Source organism: Staurois parvus, unplaced genomic scaffold (genome assembly GCF_062004578.1).
Source record: "Staurois parvus isolate SC_StPar_1 unplaced genomic scaffold, SC_StPar_1.0 ptg000706l, whole genome shotgun sequence".
In the NCBI taxonomy this organism is placed as follows: domain Eukaryota; kingdom Metazoa; phylum Chordata; class Amphibia; order Anura; family Ranidae; genus Staurois; species Staurois parvus.
In genome coordinates this window covers 2,875,071-2,902,022 of record NW_028318502.1, presented here as the reverse complement: position 1 = coordinate 2,902,022, position 26,952 = coordinate 2,875,071, and the positions used below count along the sequence as shown (strand labels likewise).

General features: G+C 45.5%; 1 protein-coding gene across 1 annotated transcript in view; it reads left to right on the top strand.

The window, feature by feature from the left end:
• The first annotated feature begins 976 nt into the window (after positions 1-976).
• Positions 977-26,952, top strand: part of LOC149445870 (vomeronasal type-2 receptor 26-like) — an 86,279-nt gene continuing 60,303 nt past the window's right edge. The window contains exons 1-4 of the mRNA XM_089653329.1: positions 977-1,194; positions 5,827-6,118; positions 20,599-21,381; positions 25,507-25,740. Coding sequence (XP_089509455.1) covers positions 977-1,194; positions 5,827-6,118; positions 20,599-21,381; positions 25,507-25,740 — 1,527 coding nt within the window. The remainder of the gene's footprint in view (positions 1,195-5,826; positions 6,119-20,598; positions 21,382-25,506; positions 25,741-26,952) is intronic.

The following is a 26,952-nucleotide window of genomic DNA, read 5'->3' as shown; positions in this document are numbered from 1 at the left end:
TCCTTTATTGTGTCCTGTACTACACAAAATAGCAGATACCCAGCCATCATTATTTTGACACAAAGTTCTAGCCAATGCCATTATTTTGCACAAAAGGCCAATCCCTGTCCTCTGTCAGCATATGGGATGCCATAAGGCAGCAGGAAGAAAAAAAGTGGGATATGAAGAAGAGTGTTGGGGTGCTGAAGGTTAGGAGAAGTGTTGGGGTGCTGAAGGTTAGGAGAAGTGTTGGGGTGCTGAAGGATAGGAGAAGTGTTGGGGTGCTGAAGGTTAGGAGAAGTGTTGGGGTGCTGAAGGTTAGGAGAAGTGTTGGGGTGCTGAAGGTTAGGAGAAGTGTTGGGGTGCTGGCAACAGCAGGACATATAGTGGGACATTTCAAGGGAGATGCTTCATAAAATGGAACATTCTGGTGGAATGTTCCAGCTATCACCCCAGAGGGAAAGCAAGCAGAAGAATGACTAAGCAAGGGCCAACAAATGGTAAGTAAAGATGTTCTTCTTCTACAGGCCGTACTTAGTTTACAGGGTCACTATAAGATAATAAAACAGTCATATAGACCAGTTATGGTCATTGGTATTGTAAGTGGAAGATTCATTCTGATATAATCTGGTACTATCTGTGTATTTCCATTGTATGATTCCTTCGGCATACAGAATATTTAGCACAATTCCTTGTTGAATAGAGTTTATTATAAAGAAATTCTGTGTCTTGGTTTAGAGTTGTTATATTAATATGAATATCAGAGGAATAAACTTATCCGCTCACAAATAAACTACCTGCACAAACAACTAAAACTAGATAGAAGACGATGTCAGTATATTCAGAACAAAGAGAGATGTATCATCCTGAACTGTATAAAAAGAGGGAGAGAGAAGCCATCTGATTGTATTGTCATTGCAATACACAGGCTGCAGAGGTCTGCGTCACAATGGAGAATTCTAGACTTTAACTAATGAAGAGTCCAGTGATCGGAGCTATGGTCTTATCATATACCTACATCCTCCAGTTCTGTGTGATCCTCCAATGTATGGCACTCTGGAGGTCAGGAATGCAGAGTCCAGCCTGTACCCTCAATTTTACTGATGTATTTGATGAATTCCAATATTTTCAGGACGGAGATTTTATCATTGGAGGAGTGTTCACTGTGAGGTCAAAAAAGAGCGATATAGATACACCTGAACAAACTAATTACAGGTACGTAATTAATTGCTTGGAAGAGAAACAGTGATCAGGGTGACAAATAGGATTTAAAAAAATGACTGAAAGACATACCTGTGATAGAAATATTATAAGAATGTATAATATATGGGGCTGGGGGACGGTGACACAACTGGTGACAAACTATGACACTGACAGGGTGTTGGAGAAGCTGCTGGAAGAGTCTTTTCTTTAAAACTGACAAGTGGGGGGATTCCTCCATCTACTCTGTGTGTGTGGATGGAGCGATCTGTTACTTTTTTTTTTGTTGTAAAAGTGATTATTATTATTACTTTAAAGCTGTCCATAGATAATTCTTTTTTTTTTTAAATTCAGCATAGATGGAGGAATCTGAGACATTGTATTCTGACAGCGGGACTCTTTACCAACTCATTTTTGTTCTACAAGGCCTCTGCTTTCAAGAAATATATTATTATACAGGATTTATTTATATATTATGTTCTGGGGGGTTTTAGGTCATTTTATAACCAAAAATGCAGATTTTAGCAAGTGTCCAAAAACAATTCTTTAAAAATTAAATTTTAAAATGAAAACATGTTTAAACCCAGGAGGAAGCTTTTGAGGAAAGTGATAAGTCTGTTCACACTTCATTCCCAATTGTTCTGTTACCGTTCTTTATAGCAATATACATTCATGCTTTTTTTGTTTGTTTTTTTTACACTCCAGCACAGGGCAGAGCAGAACGTTTCTATACTAAATTCCTGCTGTGGACCGGCCACCCAGACTGTCTTCATGTCTTTTATGGCTTATTTATGTTTTAAAAGCTGAACCCCAGGCAGATATAGAAAAAAGCAAAAATGAATGCAGTTCTGTATGCAATGGTAGGTCATAACATTGATGTAGGTGCTAACATTTCTCTTGGTATCAGCTACAGACTGGGGGAGGAATGACACCTGTAAGTGTTTCTGAACTGCAGCAGAGAAAAATCAGCTCTCCTGTCCTGGCAGACAGAGCTGTGTAAATATCAGAACTGGATGGACAGAAATACAAATCATTTGGCAGGTAATACAGCTCCCATGTATGCTTCTCATTTGTGTTTTTCATTATTTCCCTGGAGATGGACTTTAACACTTGCTGTGGTAGGTTTTTTTTTTTCGTTTTTTTTTTTCGTTTTTGCACACATGTTAAAATGGAGATTTTAGGCCTGAAAATTACTTTAAGCTCCACAAACATGGTACTGTATCTTTCTGAAAGCAGAGAACCTGTAGATGAAAATGATGGCAATTGCAAATCTGTATGTTGCATATTTGTGCAACTCGGTATCAATACAAGCAAACAAAGGATTTCCTAGCAGCACTTACCAGCCAGCCTGCAAAACAACCAATCTGGCCCTGTCTAACAGTTTTATTTGCACACATTTGTAAATACTTGCATGTATGCCATAGTCCCACATCAAGGGTCCTTTATATACTGTGAATTTAACTCTAAAACTTCCAGAGCCTCCATAGTAGGAGCACATGTGTCAATGGATAGGTCAAGGGCAGGTGTGTCTGGAGGAGCCCGTATTTACTAAAAGGTACATATGTATTTACACATGTATTTGCAAATGTGTGCAAACAGAACCCTCTGTTTTTAACTCAAACTGTTAGACAGGGCCAAATTGGTTGTTTTGCAGGCTGGCTGGTAAGTGTTGCTGGGAAATCCTTTGTTTGTGATGTGCATTGCCCTTCCATGTGTACCTTACTGCTAAGGCTGGTTTTTGTGTAACTGTATATTAAACCTATATTTTCAGAAAAAACACTTACATTTTCTTTTAATGCACACAGAAACAATAAAATATATTTTTTTAATATATCCGCCAGCCAATCCCTGTCCTCTGCCCTGCTGACACCCTGTGCATTGTCCTACAAACTAACAGAACTTGTACACTGCCCTACAAACCATTGGCCCTATCCTCTGCCCTGCCCCCCCCGTACACTGCCCTACTGACCCCCCCGCCCCACCGTACACTGCCCCACTGACCCCCTCCCCATCCCCGTACATTGTCATGCTGCCCTCCTGAACACTGCCCTGCTGACCTCCCATCTTCTGCCCCTCTGACATTTTTTACTGCACCCCCACATCAGACAGGCTAGATCCATCCCTGCAGGCATCATGGCCGATGATGGATTTTCAATGAGGAACATTTTTGGGGCATTGTTTAGATGACTTTATTTCTAGGTTTCAGCTTTTTTGTAAATGAATAGGGGTACCCCCTACTCATTCACATGGAGGGCAGTATCTAGAGATCTCCCTATTATTAAAAGGGACTTTCAGATTCTGATAAGATCCCCATCTGCAGAGCACCTGGCAAGAGTTGTGGGGAAGAGGCACTTGTTCTCATTATCAAGGGGACAGGGTGATTTGTAATGGGGTCCCCCTACCAAGGCACCCCTGATGTTGAGGGCATGTGTCCTGATATGGTTCAGATGGGGAGGGTCATGCTGATTCACATGGGGGGCAATATCTAGGGGTCTCTCAATTATTAAAAGGGACTTTCAGATTCCAATAAGATCCCCACCTGCAGACCACCTGGCAAGAGTTGTGGGGAAGAGGCCCTTGTTCTCATTATCAAGGGGACAGGGTGATTTGTAATGGGGTCCCCCTGCCAAGGTGCCCCTGATGTTGAGGGCATGTGGCCTGATATGGTTCATATGGAGAGGGTCATGCTCATCCCCCCTTCCCAGTCTGGATGCATGCTTGGGTTAAGGGTATGGAATGGATTTTTAGGAGGAGCTTAAAGCCTCCTTGTATTTCCTGGGGGGACCTCATGCATTTTTGTGTGTGACATACCCCCTTAAAATCCATACAAGACTCCAAGGGCTTCTCTAAAAAAAAAGATCACTGCTTCTGGTCAATAGATTCTTTCATTTTTTTTTGCATTGATACATGTTTTCCAGGGCAGCACCAAACCTCCTTTTTAACCCCCCCCCCCCCCCCCGCCTAATAACACGGAAAATGGGCATTTGTAATTTAATTGGTTTTACCAGAGTTCACTAAACTCCTGCTGAACTGAACCCAGGGCAATTAGGCTCATCACAACCTGCCAGACCTGAGCAGAATATACCAAAACAGTCCACAAGTCTACAAAGATCTACAAAGGCCACATAATTGGTTTAAACATCTGGTGGTGAGACTTTCATTTACAGGCCTGCTTTGTAAAACTTAGCATTACCTCAACATTGCTTCTGCCGTTTATATATCTCCCAGGAAGCATTGCCTAAAAGTCTTCCCTCTGTATCTAATGTTAACCATTAGCCGCCCGGCCAATGGCTGTTTGGCAGCCGCAAAAACGCTTCGGCATGCCGGGTGCACGCCATTTGGCATGCTCCCGCACATGTGCAGTTCGCGCGGTTGCAGAGCCGCGATCTGTCACCGGCCGTGTACCTCGGACACGGCTGATGACAGATCTGAGTACCGGCCCCCGTTGCCGGTACCATGTGACCTGCTGTGACCAATCACATCAGGTCACATGACAGTTGTATACAATGGATGGCTTCATTCATGCCATCCATTGTATACTAGTGTCTAGCTGTGAATGGTCACAGCTAATCACATGCACATGTCATGTGATTAGCTGTGACCAAATCACAGCTAAGCACAAAAAAAAAAAAAAAAAACCTGAATGAATCGATTTCATTCAGGTAAATGCTTGCTTATAGCAAAGTAATTCTTTGCTATAAGCAAATTGTGTAAAAAAAAAAAAAAAAATATTGATCACTTTCCCAAAGTAGTACAATGTTACTATGGTAACATTGTACTACTTTGGTCATAGTAAAATATGAAAAAAAAATCTTAAAAAAAATAAAAACAAATGCAATAAACAATTAAAAATAATAAAAAAATATATATATAAAAAAAAAATATATATATATTTTTTTTTCATACTGTCACCAGTCAGTGTCCCTGTTCACCGCCATGCCAGTTATATGATGACGCTGTTCATTTTCATTTTCCGAAAAATTATGACAAAAAAAATACAACTTCAAAAAACTCGCCATTCCTCTTATGAAGTATGTCGGACTGTCTACTCTGCAAAAAGGGGTCATTTGGGGGATTTCTGTACTGTTCTGACATTCTTGGACCTCAAGACATTAGATTGGCTGTCAGTACTTCAGGATTGATCAATATTCAGATCTATCCCATAGTTTGTGAACTCTATAACTTTCCTACAAACTAAATAATACATCCTAATTTGGGTATTTTCACCAAAGACATGTAGCAGAATACATCTCGGCCTAAATTTATGAAGAACAATTATTTATTTGTAAACTTTTATAACAGAAACAAAGAAAAACTTGTTTTTTTTTCAAGATTTTTGGTCTTTTTTTGTTAATTTAGCAAAAAATAAAAACCCCGGCGGTGATTAAATACCACCAAAAGAAAGCTCTAGTTGTGTGAAGAAAATCATAAAATTTTAGTTTGGGTACAATGTTGTATGACCGCGCAATTGTCATTCAAAGTGTGAGAGCGCTGAAATGTGGAAAATGGCCTGGGCAGGAAGGGGTAAAATTGCCCGGTATTGAAATGGTTAAGATAATCACATGTATAAACATTTTAAAAATATTTTACACATATATATATAAATTGTTAACTTATTGTTTTGTTAAAAAAAAACTTTTTTTGTAGCCCATCTTTTCAGTATTGCATGAACCACCTAGCTTTCATTTCCGCAATTGATAACATTAACCAGGATCCAGACATCTTACCCAACATCACTCTAGGCTTCCATCTATATGATTCATGGCTGGAACCCCGGAAGGCTGTACAGAATGTTCTACGTATCTTATCTGGACCAAATGGGACAATTCCTAATTATTCCTGTAAAGGACATGGCGAGCTGGCTGGTGTTATTGGAGATCACTATTCATCCACTACAATCCCAATTGCCCAAATCCTCGGATTGTACAGATACACACAGGTCAGTGAAAACTACTTGTTTTTGTTTTTTAAATATGCCACTGAAAGCATTTTATTATATCTGCACAAAATAATACCCACTGATCCTGCGAGGACAAATCTAGTCACTGATCCTGTGAGGACAAATCTAGTCATTGATCCTGTGAGGACAAATCTAGTCATTGATCCTGTGAGGACAAATCTAGTCATTGATCCTGCGAGGACAAATCTAGTCATTGATCCTGTGAGGACAAATCTAGTCATTGATCCTGCGAGGACAAATCTAGTCATTGATCCTGCGAGGACAAATCTAGTCATTGATCCTGTGAGGACAAATCTAGTCATTGATCCTGTGAGGACAAATCTAGTCATTGATCCTGTGAGGACACATCTAGCCCCTACATGTGCAGTCTGCCTCTGTTTTCCAGACTCTTTCTGCTAAAAGATCTTATTTGCCTGTTTAAAAAAAAATCCTTTGAAGCTGAATTGAAGGTCTGTATTTGTGGGTTACTTTTATCTGATTTTTCTGTTTGTTTTGGAACCCAGAGGCCTCTTAAGTGAATGAGATCCACTAATTTTAAATGATATGCTTTCACATACCTAATTGTGTGTCTTCAGACCTCATTATCACCATACTTTCCCCATGTTTTAAAATGAGTAGAGAGGGGGGTGTTCTGTAGTTCCAACACGCCTTGCATTCTAAATATACTAGACTGCACTAAAGATAATAGACTCAATGGCATTTACTGTAAAATACTTTTATTACCAATCCTATCTGTGACTCTACTCCATACCCCAATTGACAGCTCTGTAATCAGCAAAGCTCACCCTGCCTAAGAAGTGCTGTGATTGGAGTACTGAGCGGGGGGGGGGGGGGGATAGAAGTGTCACAGCCATGGACCACTGATTGGTGTATCAAGCAGTTGTCTAGGTTTGCACAATGCTGCCAACACAGAGCACACAAGGAGGCCTCCACTGGGCTTCAAGCCGAAAGGAAAATAAAGAGGTATTAGAACTTTTACTGCTATTAGGCTCTCTGATTCATTTTTGGTACAATGTTCACATCTTAATACACAAGTACTGAGAGAAACATAAGGACTATCCTTTGCTGACCTCGTTGGTAAATTGACTTTCTGGCTGGCCAGAATCAGTAGTCTAGAACAAGCAAATCACAAGTAAAGTCAGGTCCCATGAGTCCCATGAGGTCCCCAAAGTTTTTCTGGTGTTGCATGATTAACCTGAGTTGGAAAAAGTCTGTCCCCTGCCAGCTTAGAGAAGGGTCTCTGGTTTCTGTATGAAAGCAGTGGTCTCTCTGCAGAGGTCCAACTTGCCCACTGATAAGTAGTGTTGGGCTTTATGTTCAAGTTGAACATAAGTACGACTCAAACATCGGCTGTTCATGTGTTCAGTGAACACACAAACTGTAATGGAGTTTGGCAGGCTGTTCGCGTGCCACTCCCCACATTGCCCTGCACCATGACAGATCATTGTGATTGACCAAATCAATGCACCTGACCATAATGCAGTGCAATCAGAGCGCATGATGATGTCACAAGGAGGGTGACCCCACCTCCTGGTGATGTCATCACAGTATTTAAGACCTGTCAGGCTGGCGCAGCTGTCAGAGTGGAATGTTTTTGTTTTTTTTAACTTTTTTCAGGTCGGCAGTGGTGGCAGGCATCACAATTGATGGACTGGGGGACATTTTTTAAATTTTTAGTTTTTCTTGTTCAAACTTTTTATTGTTTTCAGAAACATAAAAAGAAACAGATGTAGGACAGTCCATGGACATATACAGGCTTCAGTGAATACAGAAAAATATGATACCCTACAGGGAAGAAGGATTATTGCATGAAATCTTGTTACGAGGAACCATATAGAAACATGAAGGGACACTGTTTACATGGGAAGATAGAATCTAAATGTACAACTGAGATGGAGCACTGTTCCCAATGGCCACTTGGATTTGTATGAGGCATGAGGAGGGGGGCAAAGGTGGACTGGAAGAATAAAACTGAAAAAGAAGGAAAAAAGGAGAAAAGAAAGGGGGGGAGAATTAGAACAGACTAAAAGTGAGAGTGAAGGAGAGAGAGAGAGAGAGAGAGGGCATGTGACTTCCAGGAGAGAACAGAGTATCTTGGAACCAGGAGAATGCAAAACATGGCTCTTGGGCTATCTCGATGAAGAGGACATAAGGGAAGGAGCAATGAGTCATCAAAGTTTGGTGGAAGGAAATGTTCCAACCATGGTGTCCAGATCAATAGAAACGTAGGGACCAAATCTAAAATAGTGGCCTCATCTTTTGGAATGAATCATCACTTGTGTAACCTTGTTTCAAACTGCTTGTCGGGGAGCGAGGAGCCAGACACACAAGGAGGTGCAATAAAAGGTAGGTTTATTGTACAAAAACAAGACAGAGTCTATGCAAGTACAACCGCAACAGCGGATGACTGCGTAGGACAGTAGCCAGGACGAAGGAAGAGCCGGAGTCAGAATCCAGGAAGGATGATCGCCAGAGCCGAGGTCAGAAGCCAGGAAGGATGATTGCCAGAGCTGGGGTCAGAAGCCAGGAAGGATGATTGCCAGAGCTGGGGTCAGAAGCCAGGAAGGATGATCGCCAGAGCCGGGGACAGAAGCCAGGAAGGATGGTCGCCAGAGCCGGGGTCAGAAGCCAGGAAGGAGTCTTGCCAAAACCGAGTCGATATCCAGGAGAGCACTGAGACACTAACAGGAGCTTGATGCAATTCAACAGACAGGACACGAATGCAATGAGCAGCTGCAGACAGCAGGCTTAAATGTGATAAGCCACCACCTCCTGGAGGAGGAGCTGCAGAGGCTTGAAAGCATAAAGGATCCCACAATGCTTTGCAGAAACCTAAGATGGATGCCAACACATGAAGCAGCACAATCTCTGAGGAAAGGTAGGACTTTGACAGTACCTCCTCCTCAAGGACCCCTCCCCCTCCGCGGCTCAACATAAGGCTTCTGGGGAAAGCGGGCGTGAAAAGCACGGAGGAGGGCAGGAGCATGAACATCCGCGGAAGGAACCCAGGAACGCTCCTCAGGACCATAACCACGCCAATGGACCAGGAACTGCACCCGACCATGGACCAACCGAGAGTCCAGGATGCGGCTCACCTCATACTCCTCATGACCGTCAACCCGGATAGGACGAGGCTGAGGTGGAGAGGCAGTAAAGCGATTACAGACCAGAGGCTTCAACAGGGATACGTGGAAGACATTGGAGATCCGCATCCCAGGAGGAAGAGCAAGGGCATAGGCAACCGGGTTCACCCTGCGGAGAATGCGGAAAGGACCAACAAAACGGGGAGCCAGTTTCGGTGTGGGCACCTGCAGATTGAGGTTACAAGTCGACAACCACAGCCGATCTCCGACCTGGTATGAAGGAGCGGGCAACCGTCTACGATCAGCCTGGAGCTTCTGGCGCTGTGCTGAGTCCTTCAAGGACCTCTGGATCTGCCCCCACGAGGAACGCAGGGCAGCAAGATGGTTATCCACAGCCGGAATGTCCTGTGGCGAGAACAACTCAGGCAATACATCGGGTTGGAACCCGACAAACCCGGAGGAGGAGTAGACAGCCGAGCTCCTCGCAAACTCTGCCCATGGCAAGAGATCGACCCAATTGTCTTGATGGTCTGATATATAGCAGCAGAGGAATTGTTCCAGGGCCTGGTTGGAACACTCCACAGCCCCATTGGACTGCGGGTGGTGGGCCGAAGAGAAGGAGAGCTTGATACCCAACTGGGAGCAGAAGGCGCGCCAGAACCTGGGCACAAACTGGCTCCCACGGTCTGAGACAATCACCTTGGGCAACCCATGTAAGCAAAAGATCTCCCTGGCAAAAACCGTAGCCAGTTCTTGCGCAGTCGGCAATTTCTTGAACGGAACACAATGGCACATCTTGGAAAAACGATCAATGACCATAAGAATGACCGTATGGCCTTGAGACGCAGGGAGGTCCACAATAAAATCCATGCCCAGGTGTGACCAGGGACGCTTCCCTATAGGAATGGGCTGCAGAAGGCCCAATGGAAGATGCCGAGGAGATTTATTCTGGGCACAGACCGAACATGCTGCTACATATGAGGCGATGTCGGAATGGAGAGATGGCCACCAGAATAACCGAGAAACGACCAGAACAACTGGTTCCTCCCTGGATGACTGGCAGTCTTGGAATTATGGTAGGTACGCAGCAGGCGGATACGCAATCCCTCCGCTACGAAAAATCTACCAGCCGGTCTCTCAGGGGGAGCATCAGTTTGAGCTGCCAAAATCTGCTCCCCAAGGGGAGAAGTCAGGTTGGTACAAATGGCAGCCAGTATCTGGTCCGGAGGTATGACCGAGGTCGGCTCAGAGTCCTCCCTGGACAGTTCAGAGTATTGCCGCGACAAGGCATCAGCCCTGACATTCTTGAAGCCAGACAAATAGGATACCACATAGTTAAAACGCAACAAGAACAGAGCCCATCTGGTCTGGCGGGGCGTCAACCTCTTAGCCTCCGAGAGATATGTCAGGTTCTTGTGGTCAGTGAGAATGAGAACCGGAACCACAGAACCCTCGAGCAGGTGCCTCCATTCCTTGAGAGCCTGAATAATGGCCAACAACTCCCTGTCTCCAATCTGGTAGTTGAATTCTGCGGAGGAAAGCTTCCTGGAGTAGAACCCACAGGGAAGTAGGGGTCCATCAGGTGACCGACGCTGAGACAAGAGGGCGCCTATTCCCATGTCAGAAGCATCAACCTCGAGGACAAAAGGCAACCCAGGATTGGGATGAGACAGTATCGGAGCCGAAGCGAAGGCAGATTTCAGTGCTTCGAAAGCTAAGATGGCCTCGGATGACCACTCGTGAGGATTACTGCCCTTCTTGGTCAGATCTGAGAGAGGCTTGGCCAGCGTGGAGAAGTTCCTGATAAACGTCCGATAATAGTTGGCGAATCCCAAAAAGCGCTGAATGGACCGAAGACCACTGGGACGATGCCACTGCAGAACCGCCGAAGCCTTCTGAGGGTCCATGGAAAAACCCACCGCGGAAATGATGTAGCCCAAAAAGGCAACCTGGGATCGGTGAAATTCACACTTCTCGAGCTAACAGAAAAGCTCGTTCTTACATACCCGTTGCAGCACCCGCTTAACATCCTGGATATGGGACTCCATGGAGGCAGAGTAAACCAGAATGTCGTCCAAGTAAACCACCACGCACTGCTGCAACAAGTCACGAAAGACATCATTAATGAACTCCTGAAAGACCGCGGGCGCGTTACACAACCCGAAGGGCATGACCAGGGATTCATAGTGGCCAGTTCTGGTGTTGAACGCAGTCATCCACTTGTCGCCCTCCTTGATCCGTACAAGGTTGTACGCAGCCCTAAGGTCGAGTTTAGTAAAGACCGTTGCTCCCTTGAGGCGGTCAAACAACTCGGTAATCAACGGAATTGGGTAAGCATTCTTAATCGGCATAAAATCAATGCAAGGCCTCAACTCACCACCCTTCTTTTTCATGAAGAAAAAGCCAGCTCCTGCTGGAGAAGTAGACTTGCGAATGTGCCCCCGGGAAAGCGCATCCGCAACGTACTCCTCCATGGCCTGATTCTCCGCAACCGAAAGGGGATACACCCTGCCACGCGGAGGAGTGGCACCGGGTTGTAAGGCTATGGCACAATCGTATGGACGAGGAGGACGATGAGGAGGCAGAGCACCGGCGCACACCTTGTCAAACACGTCCAGGTACTCCCCATAGTCAGTGGGCAACACAGAGTCCGAGGAGGCACACAACACCTTAACAGGTCCACGGATGCAATCAACCACACACTGTGGAGTCCATGAGAGGATCTCGGTCGACCGCCAATCAAGGGTCGGATTGTGCTTCTGAAGCCAGGGATAGCCCAAAACCACAGAGTAGTGCAGGGAAGAAATTACCTGGAAACAGGCCAACTCCCTGTGAACAGACCCAATAGCTACTTCAACCGGCAGTGTCTCATGGGTAACCTGCGATGGTTGCAGAGGCCTGCCATCTATCGCCTCGAGGGCCAATGGAGTAACTCGAGCCTGCAGAGGAATGGAGTACTGGGCAGCAAACGAACTGTCCATAAACAACCCGCCAGCACCAGAGTCTACCAACGCCTGGGCCATCACCGAGCCCTCCGCCCAAGAGAGGACAACGGTGATTAGCGGTTTATCTTCACGGGAAACCGGGGACGAGGAAACTCCACCCAAGATCTGCCCCTGACAGGATTTCAGGTGCGAGCGTTTCCCGGATGGACCAGACAGGACTGCCGAAAATGCCCACCGAGACCACAGTACAGGCAGCGACCCTCCCGACGCCGAGAGGCCCGCTCCCCCTCAGAAAGGCGAGCAAACCCCAGTTGCATGGGCTCAACGTCAGACAAGGAGGCGTGGGAGGAGAGGGAGGAATGGGTGGGACAGAAAACGTAGGCACCAATCGGTTAGGAGGCCTCCACAGATGCTTCTTAAATGAAGGCCTCTCTCTGAGCCTCGTGTCAATCAGGATTAGGAAGGAAATGAGTGCCTCGAGCTCCACAGGCAATTCTTTGGCTGCAATCTCGTCCTTCAACGCATCTGAGAGACCATGAGAGAAAGCAGCCACCAGAGCCTCATTGTTCCAACCCACCTCTGCTGCCAGGGTACGAAATTCTATGGCGTACTTGGCAACGGTTCGTGAACCCTGGTGCATGGACATGAGTAGCTTAGCAGCCGAGGCAGAGCGAGCAGGCACATCGAATACCGTACAAAACCGGCAAACTCGTGAATCACAGGGTCATTGCTCTCCCATAAGGGATTTGCCCAGGCCAAGGCCTTGTCCGAGAGCAGCGAGATTAGGAAGCCCACCTTTGAGCTCTCCGTAGGAAAAGCGTGGGGTATCAATTCAAAATATATGCCCACTTGGTTAAGGAAACCCCGACACTGTCTCGGCTCACCCCCAAAGCGCTGTGGAAGGGGGGCTGAACCAGTCATGCCTCTGGGCACCGCAGGTGCGGCAGCAGATGCGGAGGTAGGCGTAACAACTGGAGCAACAGCAGGAGCGACCACAGGAGTGACAACCGGCCTAATAGCACCAGGAGCAAGGTGCGCTGTGCGTGCAAGGAGGGTTTGCAATGCCTGAGCGAACTGATGCAACAAGCGATCCTGCTGATCAAGTCTGGCAACCAAAATAGGGAGCGAGAGCATACGTGCACCGTCAGGATTCATGGCATTTGTGTAGTGTCTGGGAGTGAGGAGCCAGACACACAAGGAGGTGCAATAAAAGGTAGGTTTATTGTACAAAAACAAGACAGAGTCTATGCAAGTACAACCGCAACAGCGGATGACTGGGTAGAACAGTAGCCAGGAAGGATGGTCGCCAGAGCCGGAGTCAGAATCCAGGAAGGATGATCGCCAGAGCCGGGGTCAGAAGCCAGGAAGGATGATCGCCAGAGCTGAGGTCAGAAGCCAGGAAGGATGGTCACCAGAGCCGGGGTCAGAAGCCAGGAAGGAGTCTTGCCAAAACCGAGTCGATATCCAGGAGAGCACTGAGACACTAACAGGAGCTTGTTGCAATTCAACAGACAGAACTCGAATGCAATGAGCAGCTGCAGACAGCAGGCTTAAATGTGATAAGCCACCACCTCCTGGAGGAGGAGCCGCAGAGGCTTGAAAGCATAAAGGATCCCACAATGCTTTGCAGAAACCTAAGATGGATGCCAGCACATGGAGCAGCACAAGCTCTGAGGAAAGGTAGGACCTTGACACTGCTAGAGTGCATAGAGAGGATGACTTCCACGATTTGGCCAAAATCTGTTTAGCTGCGGTAGTGATTTGCAAGAGCAGTTTGAATTGGGATTTGGAGATGAAGGTGGGATGCAAGTTTAAGAGTGCAACAGTTGGGTATGGCTGTATTGATTTTAGAAAGAGCTGGGATAACATATCTAAAACTTTGGCTCAAAAGGTTTGAGAACCCAGACAGGACCACCAAACATGGAAGTAAGTCCCTACTAGAGATGAGCGAATCGAACCAGGCGAACCGGAATTCGAGTCGAATTTCAGGAAATATTCGATTCGCGGCGAAACCGAAATTTTGCCTACTTCGGGTGCGCGAATCGAACATTTCCCGATCAGCCGGCAAAAGTGTCCCTGCAGTGAGCTCCGCTATTTCTGACAGTTCTCTGACAGAAGGAACACATGTTTAGCGGTTGAAACATTGTATCTATTAGTTTACATTTAGGATACAGATGTTTCAACCACTGTTCATGTGAAGAAGCTGTGAGAGAACTGTCAGAAATAGAGGAACTCTGCACATACACTTTTTGCCGGCTTGGAATTATTCTTCTTTTCATCCTACTTCTTCTTCTTCTTCTTCTTCATCCTCATCCTCATCTTCTGAGGATGAGGATGAGGATGAAGAAGAAGAAGAAGCAGTAGGATGAAAATAAGAATAATTCCAAGCCGGCAAAAAGTGTATGTGCAGAGTTCCTCTATTCTGCAGATACACTTAGAGGAGCTCTGCACATACACTTTTTGCCTGTTTGGAATTAATCTTATTTTCATCCTACTTCTTCTTCTTCTTCTTCTTCTTTATCCTCATCCTCAGAAGAAGAAGAAGAGGATGAAGAAGAAGAAGAAGAAGAAGAAGAAGAAGAAGAAGTAGGATGAAAATAAGAATAATTGCAAGCCGGCAAAAAGTGTATGTGCAGAGTTCCTCTATTCTGCAGATACACTTAGAGGAGCTCTGCACATACACTTTTTGCCGGCTTGGAATTAATCTTATTTTCATCCTACTTCTTCTTCTTCTTCTTCTTCTTCTTCTTCATCCTCATCCTCATCCTCAGAAGAAGAAGAAGAGGATGAGGATGAAGAAGAAGAAGAAGAAGAAGTAGGATGAAAATAAGAATAATTCCAAGCCGGCAAAAAGTGTATGTGCAGAGCTCCTCTAAGTGTATCTGCAGAGCTCCTCTAAGTGTATCTGCAGAATAGAGGAACTCTGCACATACACTTTTTGCCAGAAACCGCTGTATGGAGGGAATGTCCCAGAACTGTCAGAAATAGTCTATTTCTGACAGTTCTGGGACATTACCTCCATACAGCTGTTTCAACCGCTGTATGGAGGGAATGTCATAGAACTGTCAGAAATAGACTATTAATGACAGTTCTGGGACTGTCCTTCCATACAGCGGTTGAAACATTGTATGTATTTGTTTCCATAAATGGATCCATTTATGGAAACAAATACATACAATGTTTCAACCGCTGTATGGAAGGACAGTCCCAGAACTGTCATTAATAGTCTATTTCTGACAGTTCCATGACATTCCCTCCATACAGCGGTTGAAACAGCTGTATGGAGTGAATGTCCCAGAACTGTCAGAAATAGACAGAAACTGTCACAGAACTGTCCTTCTTCTCATCCTTCTCCTTCTTCTCATCCTTCTTCTCATCCTTCTTCTCATCCTTCTCCTTCTTCTCATCCTTCTCCTTCTCCTTCTTCTCATCCTTCTCCTTCTCCTTCTTCTCATCCTTCTCCTTCTCCTTCTTTTCATCCTTCTCCTTCTCCTTCTTCTCATCCTTCTCCTTCTCCATCTTCTCATCCTTCTCCTTCTTCTCATCCTTCTCCTTCTCCTTCTTCTCATCCTTCTCCTTCTCCATCTTCTCATCCTTCTCCTTTTCCTTCTTCTCATCCTTCTCCTTCTGCTTCTCCTTCTCCTTCTCCTTCTCCTTCTTCTCATCCTTCTCCTTCTTCTCATCCTTCTCCTTCTTCTCATCCTTCTCCTTCTCCTTCTTCTCATCCTTCTCCTTCTTCTCATCCTTCTCCTTCTTCTCATCCTTCTCCTTCTCCTCATCCTTCTCCTTCTCCTCATCCTTCTCCTTCTCCTCATCCTTCTCCTTCTTCTCATCCTTCTCCTTCTCCTTCTTCTCATCCTTCTCCTTCTCCTTCTTCTCATCCTTCTCCTTCTCCATCTTCTCATCCTTCTCCTTCTCCTTCTTCTCATCCTTCTCCTTCTTCTCATCCTTCTCCTTCTCCTCATCCTTCTCCTTCTCCTTCTTCTCATCCTTCTCCTTCTTCTCATCCTTCTCCTTCTCCTCATCCTTCTCCTTCTCCTTCTTCTCATCCTTCTCCTTCTCCTTCTTCTCATCCTTCTCCTTCTCCTTCTTCTCATCCTTCTCCTTCTCCTTCTTCTCATCCTTCTCCTTCTTCTCATCCTTCTCCTTCTCCTTCTCCTTCTCTTTCCTCATCTCCAAGGGCATTTAAATTAAAGGTACAGTGTTCTGCACTAATTTAAAGTCTCTCTGAAGCCTAGAAACCCTTTTTATAAGTCATCTTCGTAGCGAAGAAATTCGCATCGAATCGAATTTCACACTGGAATTCGCCGAATCAGCCGAATCGAATTTTTGAGAAATTCGCTCATCTCTAGTCCCTACCATTGCACAACCCCGAAAACATGCTATTCTTTAAGAGCAATCTCTATATCCAGAAGGTGAGATAGATATGACAGTAGTTTGTCATTGATGACCCAGGAGGGATCAGTGGCCGAAGGTGCTAGGGATGTGGTTGATGTGATGACTGCACTATGGTCAGACCAAGGTATTGGGAGGATGTCAGAGGCGATGAGCCGGGAGAGGAGCTGACAGTCGTGAAGATGTGATCGATGCGCGAAAACGATTTCTTGGGATAAGAGTAGAAAGTGTATTAACATTTCCCCAGATTAAGCTCTCACCACGTGTCGACTACAGAGTGACGATGCAGGAGGTGCTGAAAGGAAAGTTTGGGTGCCAACAGAAGAAGCGGTTGTGGTGATTTGTCTAAAAAGGGGTATAGGGTGGAGTTTGAGTCGCCGCAAACAAGCAATGTGCCACGTTTATGGAAATCTGTGAGTGTCAGTAGGTGGGAGAGGAATGGCAGCTGGCCCTGATTGGGAGCATAGTAAGTAACAATGGTGACTTCAGAGTCGAGAAGCAAACCCGACAAGAGGAGATAGCAATCTTCAGGGTCTCTGATCCCGGTATGAAGTGTAAAAGGGGTGGTGCGATGGAAGCTATGAGGACACCTCTACACTTAGATTTAGTGGAATCAGTGTAAACTTATGGATAGGGGGGCCAAAAAATGTGGGGGTTGAAGTGGTGGAAAAGTGTGTCTTCTGAAGGCAGATGTCATGCGCCTTTTGTGAAGAAAATGAATGAAAGGCTTTATTACGTTTCTGTGGGACATTAAGACCCTGTACATTCAGGGTAAGGAGATTCAGGAAACCCATGGGGGGAAGGTAAGGTCTGCTAAGGAGTGGGAAGTCCTTGTATGAGTGTACATGAAGTGGTTCCAAGAGGGGAGGAAGGAAAGGGAGAGCAGGAAGAGAGGAACAGGGAAGTCACACGAGAGAAGAGGGAGAGAAGAAACAGCATGTAAAACTAAACGGAAACAAAAAGGGTCCGCTATGGCCCAAACGGTGGTCCCTGAGTTACCCACACAGCGAAGAAACCCAAGGGCCAAGAGTAGCCCAGGCAGTACAAAAACACGGTGCTGCATGGGCTAGTGGTGGGTACACAGAAACAAGCATAGGGGGAAAGGCAGCCCAAATATAAACAGAAGTCTGAAGACTCCCTCTGAAACAGTGAGAGCCCAGGCATGTCAGGGAAGGCAGCACATCCTAATAATGTTACCCATTGGGGATGTCAAGGTGGAAAGATAGTGCAGGATCATGTGTTTAGCCGGATTCGGGGCTCCCATGCGTGTAAACCGGTGCCGCCATAGACACTATGGGGTTTATTTACTAAAGCTGGAGAGTCCAAAATCAGACTCCCTTCTGCATAGAAACCAATCAGTTTCCAGGTTTCATTGCCAAAGCTTCATTGAACAAGCTGAGGTTAGAAGCTGATTGGTTTCTATGCAGAAGGGAGTCTGATTTTGGACTCTCCAGCTTTAGTAAATAAACCCCTATGTGTCATGAAAACAAGTAAAAAAGAGATAACATTAGCACTATATTAAGGAAACATAATTAGCAACCAAGCAGTTGAAACAAATTATCAAGGAAAACCAGATCAGTCGGCTGAAAGAGAAAAGGTCATCCTCTGCAAGCTGTGATGAGGGGACCAAGGGGATCAATCCGAAAAATGGACACAGCCCGACAGGGAGCAATTGGATAGGTTCAAAGATACTAGTAGGAGTCAATCCATGGAGTCTGGTGGTGCTGGAGCAGGAGAAGAGTAGCGTCCTCTTTTATAAGAGCTGAGCTGATCTGTGGCGAAGTGAGAGGGGCAACTTTTTTGAGGGGAGCATGATGCTAACCGATGATGGGAGTCATCCAGTGAGGCCACATGAGGTTGCAACTGAAGGTTCTGCAGCGTGTCGAGGAGGTCTTCAAGAGACTTGCAGACCTAATCGTGGGAATGGAAGGAGAAGCGGACCATGAATGGGAAGCTCCATCTGTAGGCAATGCTGTGCTACTGAAGGATTTGAAGATGAGGCTTCATGGCTCTGTGTTTAGCAATCATCGTCGGGCACAAATCTTGAAAAAGCTGATAGGGATGAAACGTCAAGGAGCCTGCTGACCGAGCTGCTTGTAGGAGCTGTTCCTTTATGCGGAAATAGTGAAGTTTAGCGATAATATCATGCGGCAGGCGATCTGGGTGATGTGGGGCTAGCGCTCTATGAGCTCTATCCATCTCAAGGCGTTCTATGTGGATTGCCGGGGCCAATTCTTTAAAATGACCATAACTGTGGATAGAACATCCATGATGGATTCTGGTATGCCGCGGATGCATAAATTCAAGTGGCGGGCCCTATTTTCAAAGTCTTCCAAACGGGCCTGAAGAGTCACGTTTTCATCGCGGAGGAGTTCAAGATCGTCAGAGTGGGTTTGGAGTGTAGTGTTGAAGTCGTCAACCCGGTGTTCAAGGTCAGAGGTGCGCTGCCCCAATTTGCGGATTTCCTTAGACAGATTGTCAGTAATGCGGTCCGAGGTCTGTTTCAGGGCTTTGTGTAGCATTCGCTCAAATTGTTTGAGACGGTCAGGAGAAGAAAGGTCAGGGGTAGGGGTGTGTTGGGGTTCCCCAAGTCAGACGTGCAGCGGGATCTGGGATGAGCATCCTGCAGTGCTGCATAGGGCTGTGTGAGGGATGCAGGGGCAGTGGCCATCTTGGAAGAGGTCCGAGCAATGTGCTGGAGCCTCAGATGGACATGTCCGTTCTGTCAGCTCCGCGCATGCACACCCTTCTAAATTTTTTGTTTTTTATAAAAGACTTGTCAAAGACTGTCTCCTTTAATTTTTTACACTGCACTTTATTTTTGTGAATGAGTAGCATGTACCCCATACTCATTCACATGGGGAGGGCAGTATCTGGGGGCCCCTTGATAAAGGGGGCTTCCAGATTCTGATAAGCCCTCTGTTCGCAGATCCCTACAACTACCTGCCATGGTTGTGGGGAAGATTCCCTTGTCCTTATGAACATTTTAAGGGGAACCCCACCTCCCAAAAATGTGGGGGAAAAGTATGGGTCCCCCCCTAAAATTGTTACTAGACCCTTGATCCAAACAAAGTCCTGGAAGGTCAGGAAAGGGGGGTACGAGCGAGTGCCCCCCCCCCACTGAACTGTACCAAGCCACATGCCCTCAACATGGGGGAGTGCTTTGGGGTAGAGGGATTCCCCCCCAGAGCACCTTGTACCTATGTTGATGTGGACAAGGGCCTCTTCCCCACAACCCTGGGCTGTGGTTGTGGGTGTCTGCAGGAGGTGTCTTATCGGAACCTAGAAGCCCCCTTTAAAAAGGGGGCCACTAGATCCTGCCCACCCTTGTGAATGAGTATGTACCCCTATCCATTCACCAAAAAAGTATACAATGTGAATAAAAACACAACAGTTTAAAAAAGTCCTTTATTTAAAAAGAATTGAAAAATGGTTCCATTGTTATAATGTATCATCAATCATGGCGTCCAGCATTGTCACTACTATGCAGACTCACCAAAAAAAAAAAACGACGCCCGCTGACCAACCTGCACCTGCCGAGCACTCACCACAATCTGACATTTGCAAGTCAGATGTAAGCAATTGAACAGAGCTAGCATTGATGTCATTGCTAGCTCCACCAATTGTGCTGTGATTGGCCAATGGACCTGACCTGTGGTCAGGTACATTGTTTTGGCCAATTACAATGCACTGTCAGAGCGGAGTGCATTGTGGGTGAATAGCCCGCTGAACGCCCTTACCGTTCGTGTGTCCGCCAAACGTTACGTTTGACTCGAACATCCAGCCCATCACTATTCCTGCACTGTTTTTGAGTGACTTCATTGCGACCATCACTTATTCAAGTCGCACTGAGTGGTAATACGTCACTGTTCAGTCACAAGTCGTAGTCAGACCTCAAAAGTCGTACAACTTTAATCTGAAAGATCAAATATTTGTACAGTGCGGTCTCCAAAGATGATTCCACCGGCAGCTGGGTATGAATGTAATCTGGAAGTATAGTCACATTATAGTTATTAGTTATTCCTCCTCTTTGTAGATCAGCTATGGAGCCACCGATCGTTCATTAAGTGACAGACGGCTTTACCTGCATGTATTCAGGACCGTTCAGAATGATGATGTCCAATATTTAGCAATCACCAAACTAGTGAAATATTTTGGCTGGAATTGGGTTGGAATACTTTTTTCAGATGATGATAGCGGGGAGACTGAAGCGCAAATTCTGAAGAAACATTTGGCTTCCCAGGAGATTTGTGTGGCTTTTGAAAAAAGAATGACTGTAAATTCTGCTACATATTATCAGTGGAAGGAGGCACTTAGTAAAGCACCTTGTAAAGTTTTAATATTTTGTGGCTCCGTCACAAATGCTGCTTTTGAATACCTCCTTGCCTACTCTATTATCAATAGGAACAATATGATTATCCTTCCCCCAGGCTGGACTCCAGATGAACTCAGGATGATAACATTTTTAATCAGTTTTATAACAAGTTTGTCTTTAAAGTTTTCTGATCCACCAATTCTTAGAGATGAAATTGTGTTTGATGACAATCTAATGTCCAGGCATTCACAAACTAGTCTGCTGATGGATGATATGACCATTACATTGTATAACATGACATCAACTCAAAATGGAAAAAATATTTATTTCCAAAATGTTACTAGTTTTAGACGTAATATCTTAAGTTATTATCTTCCAGAAATTGAGAGACGTGTGCTTCGCAGAGATTGCGTACAAATATATATTGCTGTAGAAGCTATGGCTGAAGCTATACAGTTTTTGAACAAGTTTAATCACAGTTTTAATATTAACAGATTTAATCAGGTAAAACGGTGTAGTGCTACAGTCTGTCAATTATTTTTTAGATGAATGTTTTGTATATAAACATAAGAAGGATTTTTAGAGTACATTGACCACACACCTTATTTATATTATTATACAGAATTTATATGGAGCCAACTGTTTGCACAATGCTTTACAAAATAATGGGAAACAGTTGGATTAGTAAGTTCCAAAGCATGGGAGAGGCTCTGGAGATGTCCTGGAGGTGAGCATAGGCATGGGCGTATTTGCCGCGAGGCAAGGCACTTGTCTAGGGTGGCACTTTTCAGGGGGTGGCACCGCGCCTCGGAAGAAGGGACGTCAGTGATGTCACTACAGCAGAGGAATCCAGTGAGGAGTGGGAGTATCAGGCCTCCCCTGGACACTGCTGCCCTGCGGGATCATCTCTCAACCCAGGCTCCCCACCACCATCCACTACTGTGTGCTCTGGGAGCTCCGACCCTCAGAGCAGCCTACGACCTGGCCGGGCGCACTGCATGCTGAGAGTTGTAGTCATTCCCTTGCCTATGATCTGCCGCCTCCACAGGAGCTAACTACAATCTTGACAGGGTGTGCGGGGTAAGGACTACAACTCCCAGCATGCAGTGCGCCTGACCAGGCTGTAGGCCGCTCTAAGGGTCGGAGCTCTCCGCAGTGGATGGCGGTGGGGAGCCGAGGCTGGAAGATGATCCCAGAGGATGGCAGTGTCCAGCGGAGGCAGGGATCTCTGTCACAGAGAGGGAAGGGAAAGGCGGCTGTAAGGAGGATACATACCGGCAGAACATGGCTCCCCCCCCTCGGTCTCAGCCCCTCCACCAGGCCTGGTGAGTTATCTCCATCCTACTGCTGTGTATACCATGTATACTATTGTAGGGGGGGGCGGAGAGCTGACAGAGACTGACCAGAGAGAGACTGTCAGGTGACTGATTCATACCACTAGCTGACACCTAAGCACCGCTCATACCACTAACTGACACTTAGGCACCGCTCTACCACTAACTGACACCTTTGCACCGCTCATACCACAAACTGACACCTTTGCACTGCTCATACCACTAACTGACACCTTCGCACCGCTCATACCACTAACTGACACCAAGGCACTACTCATACCACAAACTGACACCTTTGCACTGCTCATACCACAAACTGACACCTTCGCACCGCTCATACCACTAACTGACATCTTCACACATACACAAACAATACTGCTTAGTAGAGCAATTTCATTGAAAGGAGGGGACACTACATACAGGTGAAACTCGAAAAATTAGAACATCTTGGAAAAGTTCATTTATTTCAGTGCAGCAACTTAAAAGGTGAAACTAATATATGAGACTGATTACATGCAAAGCAAGATAGTTCAAGCCGTGATTTGTCATCATTGTGATGATTATGGCTTACAGCTCATGAAAACCCCAAATCCACAATCTCAGAAAATGAGAATATTCCATGCAATCAATAAAACACGGATTGTACATAGAACAATATCGGACCTCTGAAAAGTCTAAGCATGCATATGTACTCAGTACTTGGTTTGGGCCCCTTTTGCAGCAATTACTGCCTCAATGCGGCGTGTCATGGAAGCTATCAGCCTGTGGCACTGCTGAGGTGTTATGGAAGACCAGGATGCTTCAATAGCGGCCTTCAGCTCTTCTGCATTGTTCGGTCTCATGTCTCTTATCTTTCTCTTGGCAATGCCCCATAGATTCTCTATGGGATTCAGGTCAGATGAGTTTACTGGCCAATCAAGCACAGTAATCCCATGGTCATTGAACCAGGTTTTGGTGCTTTTGGCAGTGTGGGCGGTGCCAAGCTCTGCTGGAAAATGAAGTCAGCATCCCCATAAAGCTCGTCTGTGGAAGGAAGCATGAAGTGCTCCAAAATCTCCTGGTAGACGGCTGCGGTGACCCTGGACTTAATGAAGCACAGTGGACCAACACCAGCAGATGACATGGCTCCCCAAATCAACACAGACTGTGGAAACTTCACACTGGTCTTCAAGCATCTTGCAGTGTGTGCCTCTCCATTCTTCCTCCATACTTGGGGTCCTTGTGCCTCTCCATTCTTCCTCCATACTCCGGGTTCTTGGGCCTCTCCATTCTTCCTCCATACTCCGGGTCCTTGTGCCTCTCCATTCTTCCTCCATACTCGGGGTTCTTGGGCCTCTCCATTCTTCCTCCATACTCGGGGTCCTTGTGCCTCTCCATTCTTCCTCCATACTCGGGGTCTTTGGGCCTCTCCATTCTTCCTCCATACTCGGGGTCCTTGGGCCTCTTCATTCTTCTTCCATACTCGAGGGTCTTTGGGCCTCTCCATTCTTCCTCCATACTCCGGGTCCTTGTGCCTCTCCATTCTTCCTCCATATTCCGGGTCCTTGTGCCTCTCCATTCTTCCTCCATACTCCGGGTCCTTGTGCCTCTCCATTCTTCCTCCATACTCTGGGTCCTTGGGCCTCTCCATTCTTCCTCCATATTCTGGGTCCTTGGGCCTCTCCATTCTTCCTCCATATTCTGGGTCCTTGGGCCTCTCTATTCTTCCTCCATACTCTGGGTCCTTGGTTTCCAAATGAGATGCAAAATTTGCTCTCATCAGAAAAGAGGACTTTGGACCACTGAGCAACCATGTTGCATCAGCCTGCTCATGTGACAAGTTTCTCTGTTTAAATGATAGTAGAAACTAAGAATCTATCTTTACAACATAATATCTCAATAATGTTGTATAACCAAAAATCTACTTATGTAACACATATCACCAACTTATAAAACATAAACAAAATAGTTACATAGTTACATCGTTAGTCTGGCTGAAAAAAGACAAAAGTCCATCCAGTTCAACCATAGAAAAAAAAAGTTACAATCCTACACCCACAGTTGATCCAGAGGAAGGCAATAAAAAACCCAGCAAAGCACAATCCAATTTGCTCCTGCAGGGAAAAAAATTCCTTCCTGATCCCCCGAGAGGCAATCCGATATTCCCTGGATCAACTTTCATTATAAATGTTATATCCAGTTATATTCTGTGTATCCAAGAAATACACACAGATACTATTAGAATATATATATTATTTCATACTAATTCTATTTTGGTTCACTCCCATGACATTCTATACCAAAGACCTTTTAACCAGCTATGTCCTTCTATAGAATACTCAGCTTAACTCCAAATACATTTTTCTGTCTGGGCTATAACTGGAGAATGTCACACTATCCCTTGTTCACGGCCAATCACACATTTTAATATTAATAATGATTAATCATAAAAAACAAATATGTTTTGCAAGCTTGCCATCAATATAATATAAGTGCAGAATTAGGAATTTGGAATTGTTTAACATACAGCAAACAGCTTTTCCCTTTTAGGATAAAGGTTTTACATTTAAAAAAATAAAAGCTGATCAATGTAAGCACCCCTGCCAGTGTAAAATAGTTTGCCCCATCACTGTAATTCATACATCCGCAGGAGAGCTTGTTCTTTTGAAAAACAAACAGACTTACTGGCCACATCACCAGATGGAAATAGAAGAAAGCTTAAAAAGGAAAACTAATACAGCCATGACCAGGGATGAACTGACAACTCATGGGGACCCCGGGCAATAGGGGATCATGGGGCCCCTGTGTCCTTGCCCACACTCAAAAAAGCCTATGAAAAAGGTACCAGGGGCATTTCTTGGGGCCCCCTATTAACCCCGGGCCCTCGGGCATTGCCCGAGTGCTCTAATGGTCAGTCCGCCCCTGGCCATGACATCTACGAATTGGTAAGCTGACATCCATTCATCAGGGTGTTCTGATATTTCCATATCTCCTCCCAAGATCCAGGTCACTGCTTGCATCTGAGGGCTCTGAGAAGAGACCTGAGGCAGGGTGTGGTGATGTTTTCAGGAAGCTATGTACAACACTCTGCCGATCCCTCCCACTACCCATGATTTGTCTGCATTGCATAGGGATGCACAGAGACCCAGCGATGACATCAATGAGTCTCATATAATGTATACAGTATAAACTGAAAGGTTTTATTTAAAAAAAAACAACAAACATGCATATACAGTAAATGAGGATGGAGAAACAAGAAATATATAAACAGTTTAAACTTCAGTTTTAACTTGTTTGAGGTTCTTCTTTCCTCCAGTTGCATAAATATGTAAAACAAATAAAAAATCCATTTAAGACGGCAGACAGAATGACGTTATTTGATGAAAATGGTGAATTTCCTTTCCACTACAAGATAGTAAATTGGATGAAGTCTCTCCGCCATCTTAGATTAAGGTCTACGGATGTTGGTCTCTACACACCATGGGCTAAAGAGGAAGACCAATTTCACATTGACCCCAACATCATAACATGGAACATGGGCAATAATACGGTGAGGAGGAGCACATGTGACAATCACTATTCATGACATTGGGCACCCATTGTACAGTTTCCACCACAAATGTGTAACAATTACAGTCAAGCAATGACATTTCTTAGTGTCACCCATGAACTTTATTGCTTCGAATGTTATGTTAGTCTTATCGGTCCTTCACATATCAGTATAAATACCACAGAAATTATAGAAGGAAATAAAATATTTTTAGAAATCATCTCCTAACTCATAAACTTTGGGGTTCTCTATGGGGAATGACTTCTGTCTCTCAGGTTAAAATAATTTAACCGCTTCCTGGCTGCCCTATAGCAGAAATATTGCTACAGGGTGGCACGGGTGCGCAAAATCACGAAATATACGTGATTTGCGCTCCCGCATCTTTCGCGGGCCGGGTAAGGGGGGCAGGCGTGCCCCCCCGCTGACCTGCGGGTGCCGTGACTTGATCCCCAAGGGATCAGTCATCTGATTTAGGCCAGTGATGGTCTGCCTTAGTCGGATGATCGATCCCTGTCCTATCAGGGATCTTCCTGTACCTGTGTTTACACTTACACAGGTACAGAAAGTGATGAAATCTTCTCTCTCTGGGCACATTCCATCCCAGAGAGACAAGAATCAAGACACAGTGAGTAAAAGCAGCGCACAATTACAGTTAGAACACTCTAGGACACATATAACCCCTTGATTTCCCCCCCCCCACCCTAGTTATTATTATTATTATATAGTATTTATATAGCGCCAGAAAGGTTTGCTCAGCGCTGTACATTATAGTGGGGGACAGAACATGAGACAATACAGTAACCAAACAAAACGCGAGGAGTTCGAGGGCCCTGCTCTTTCGAGCTTACAATCTAGGAGGGAGGGGGTAGAGGTACAGGAGGAAGTGGCTGTGGGGGATGGAGTGGTAGGAAGAGAGGAGGAGATCGGCAGTTAGGTGAGGGTGGGGTAGGCTTCTCTGAAGAGATGGATTTTCAGGGTGCGCCTAAAGGTGAGGAGGGTAGGTGACAGTCTGATGGGTTGGGGTAGGGAGTTCCAGAGGATGGGGGAAGTCCTGGAGACGTCCTGCAGTCGGGCGTGGGAGGTGGAGACCAGGGAGCTAGAGAGTAGGAGGTCTTGTGAGAAGCGAAGAGTACGGGTTGGGTGGTATTTGGGTATCAGGTCAGTGAGGTAGTTTGGGGCAGCGTTATGAATGGCTTTTTATGTCAGTGTTAG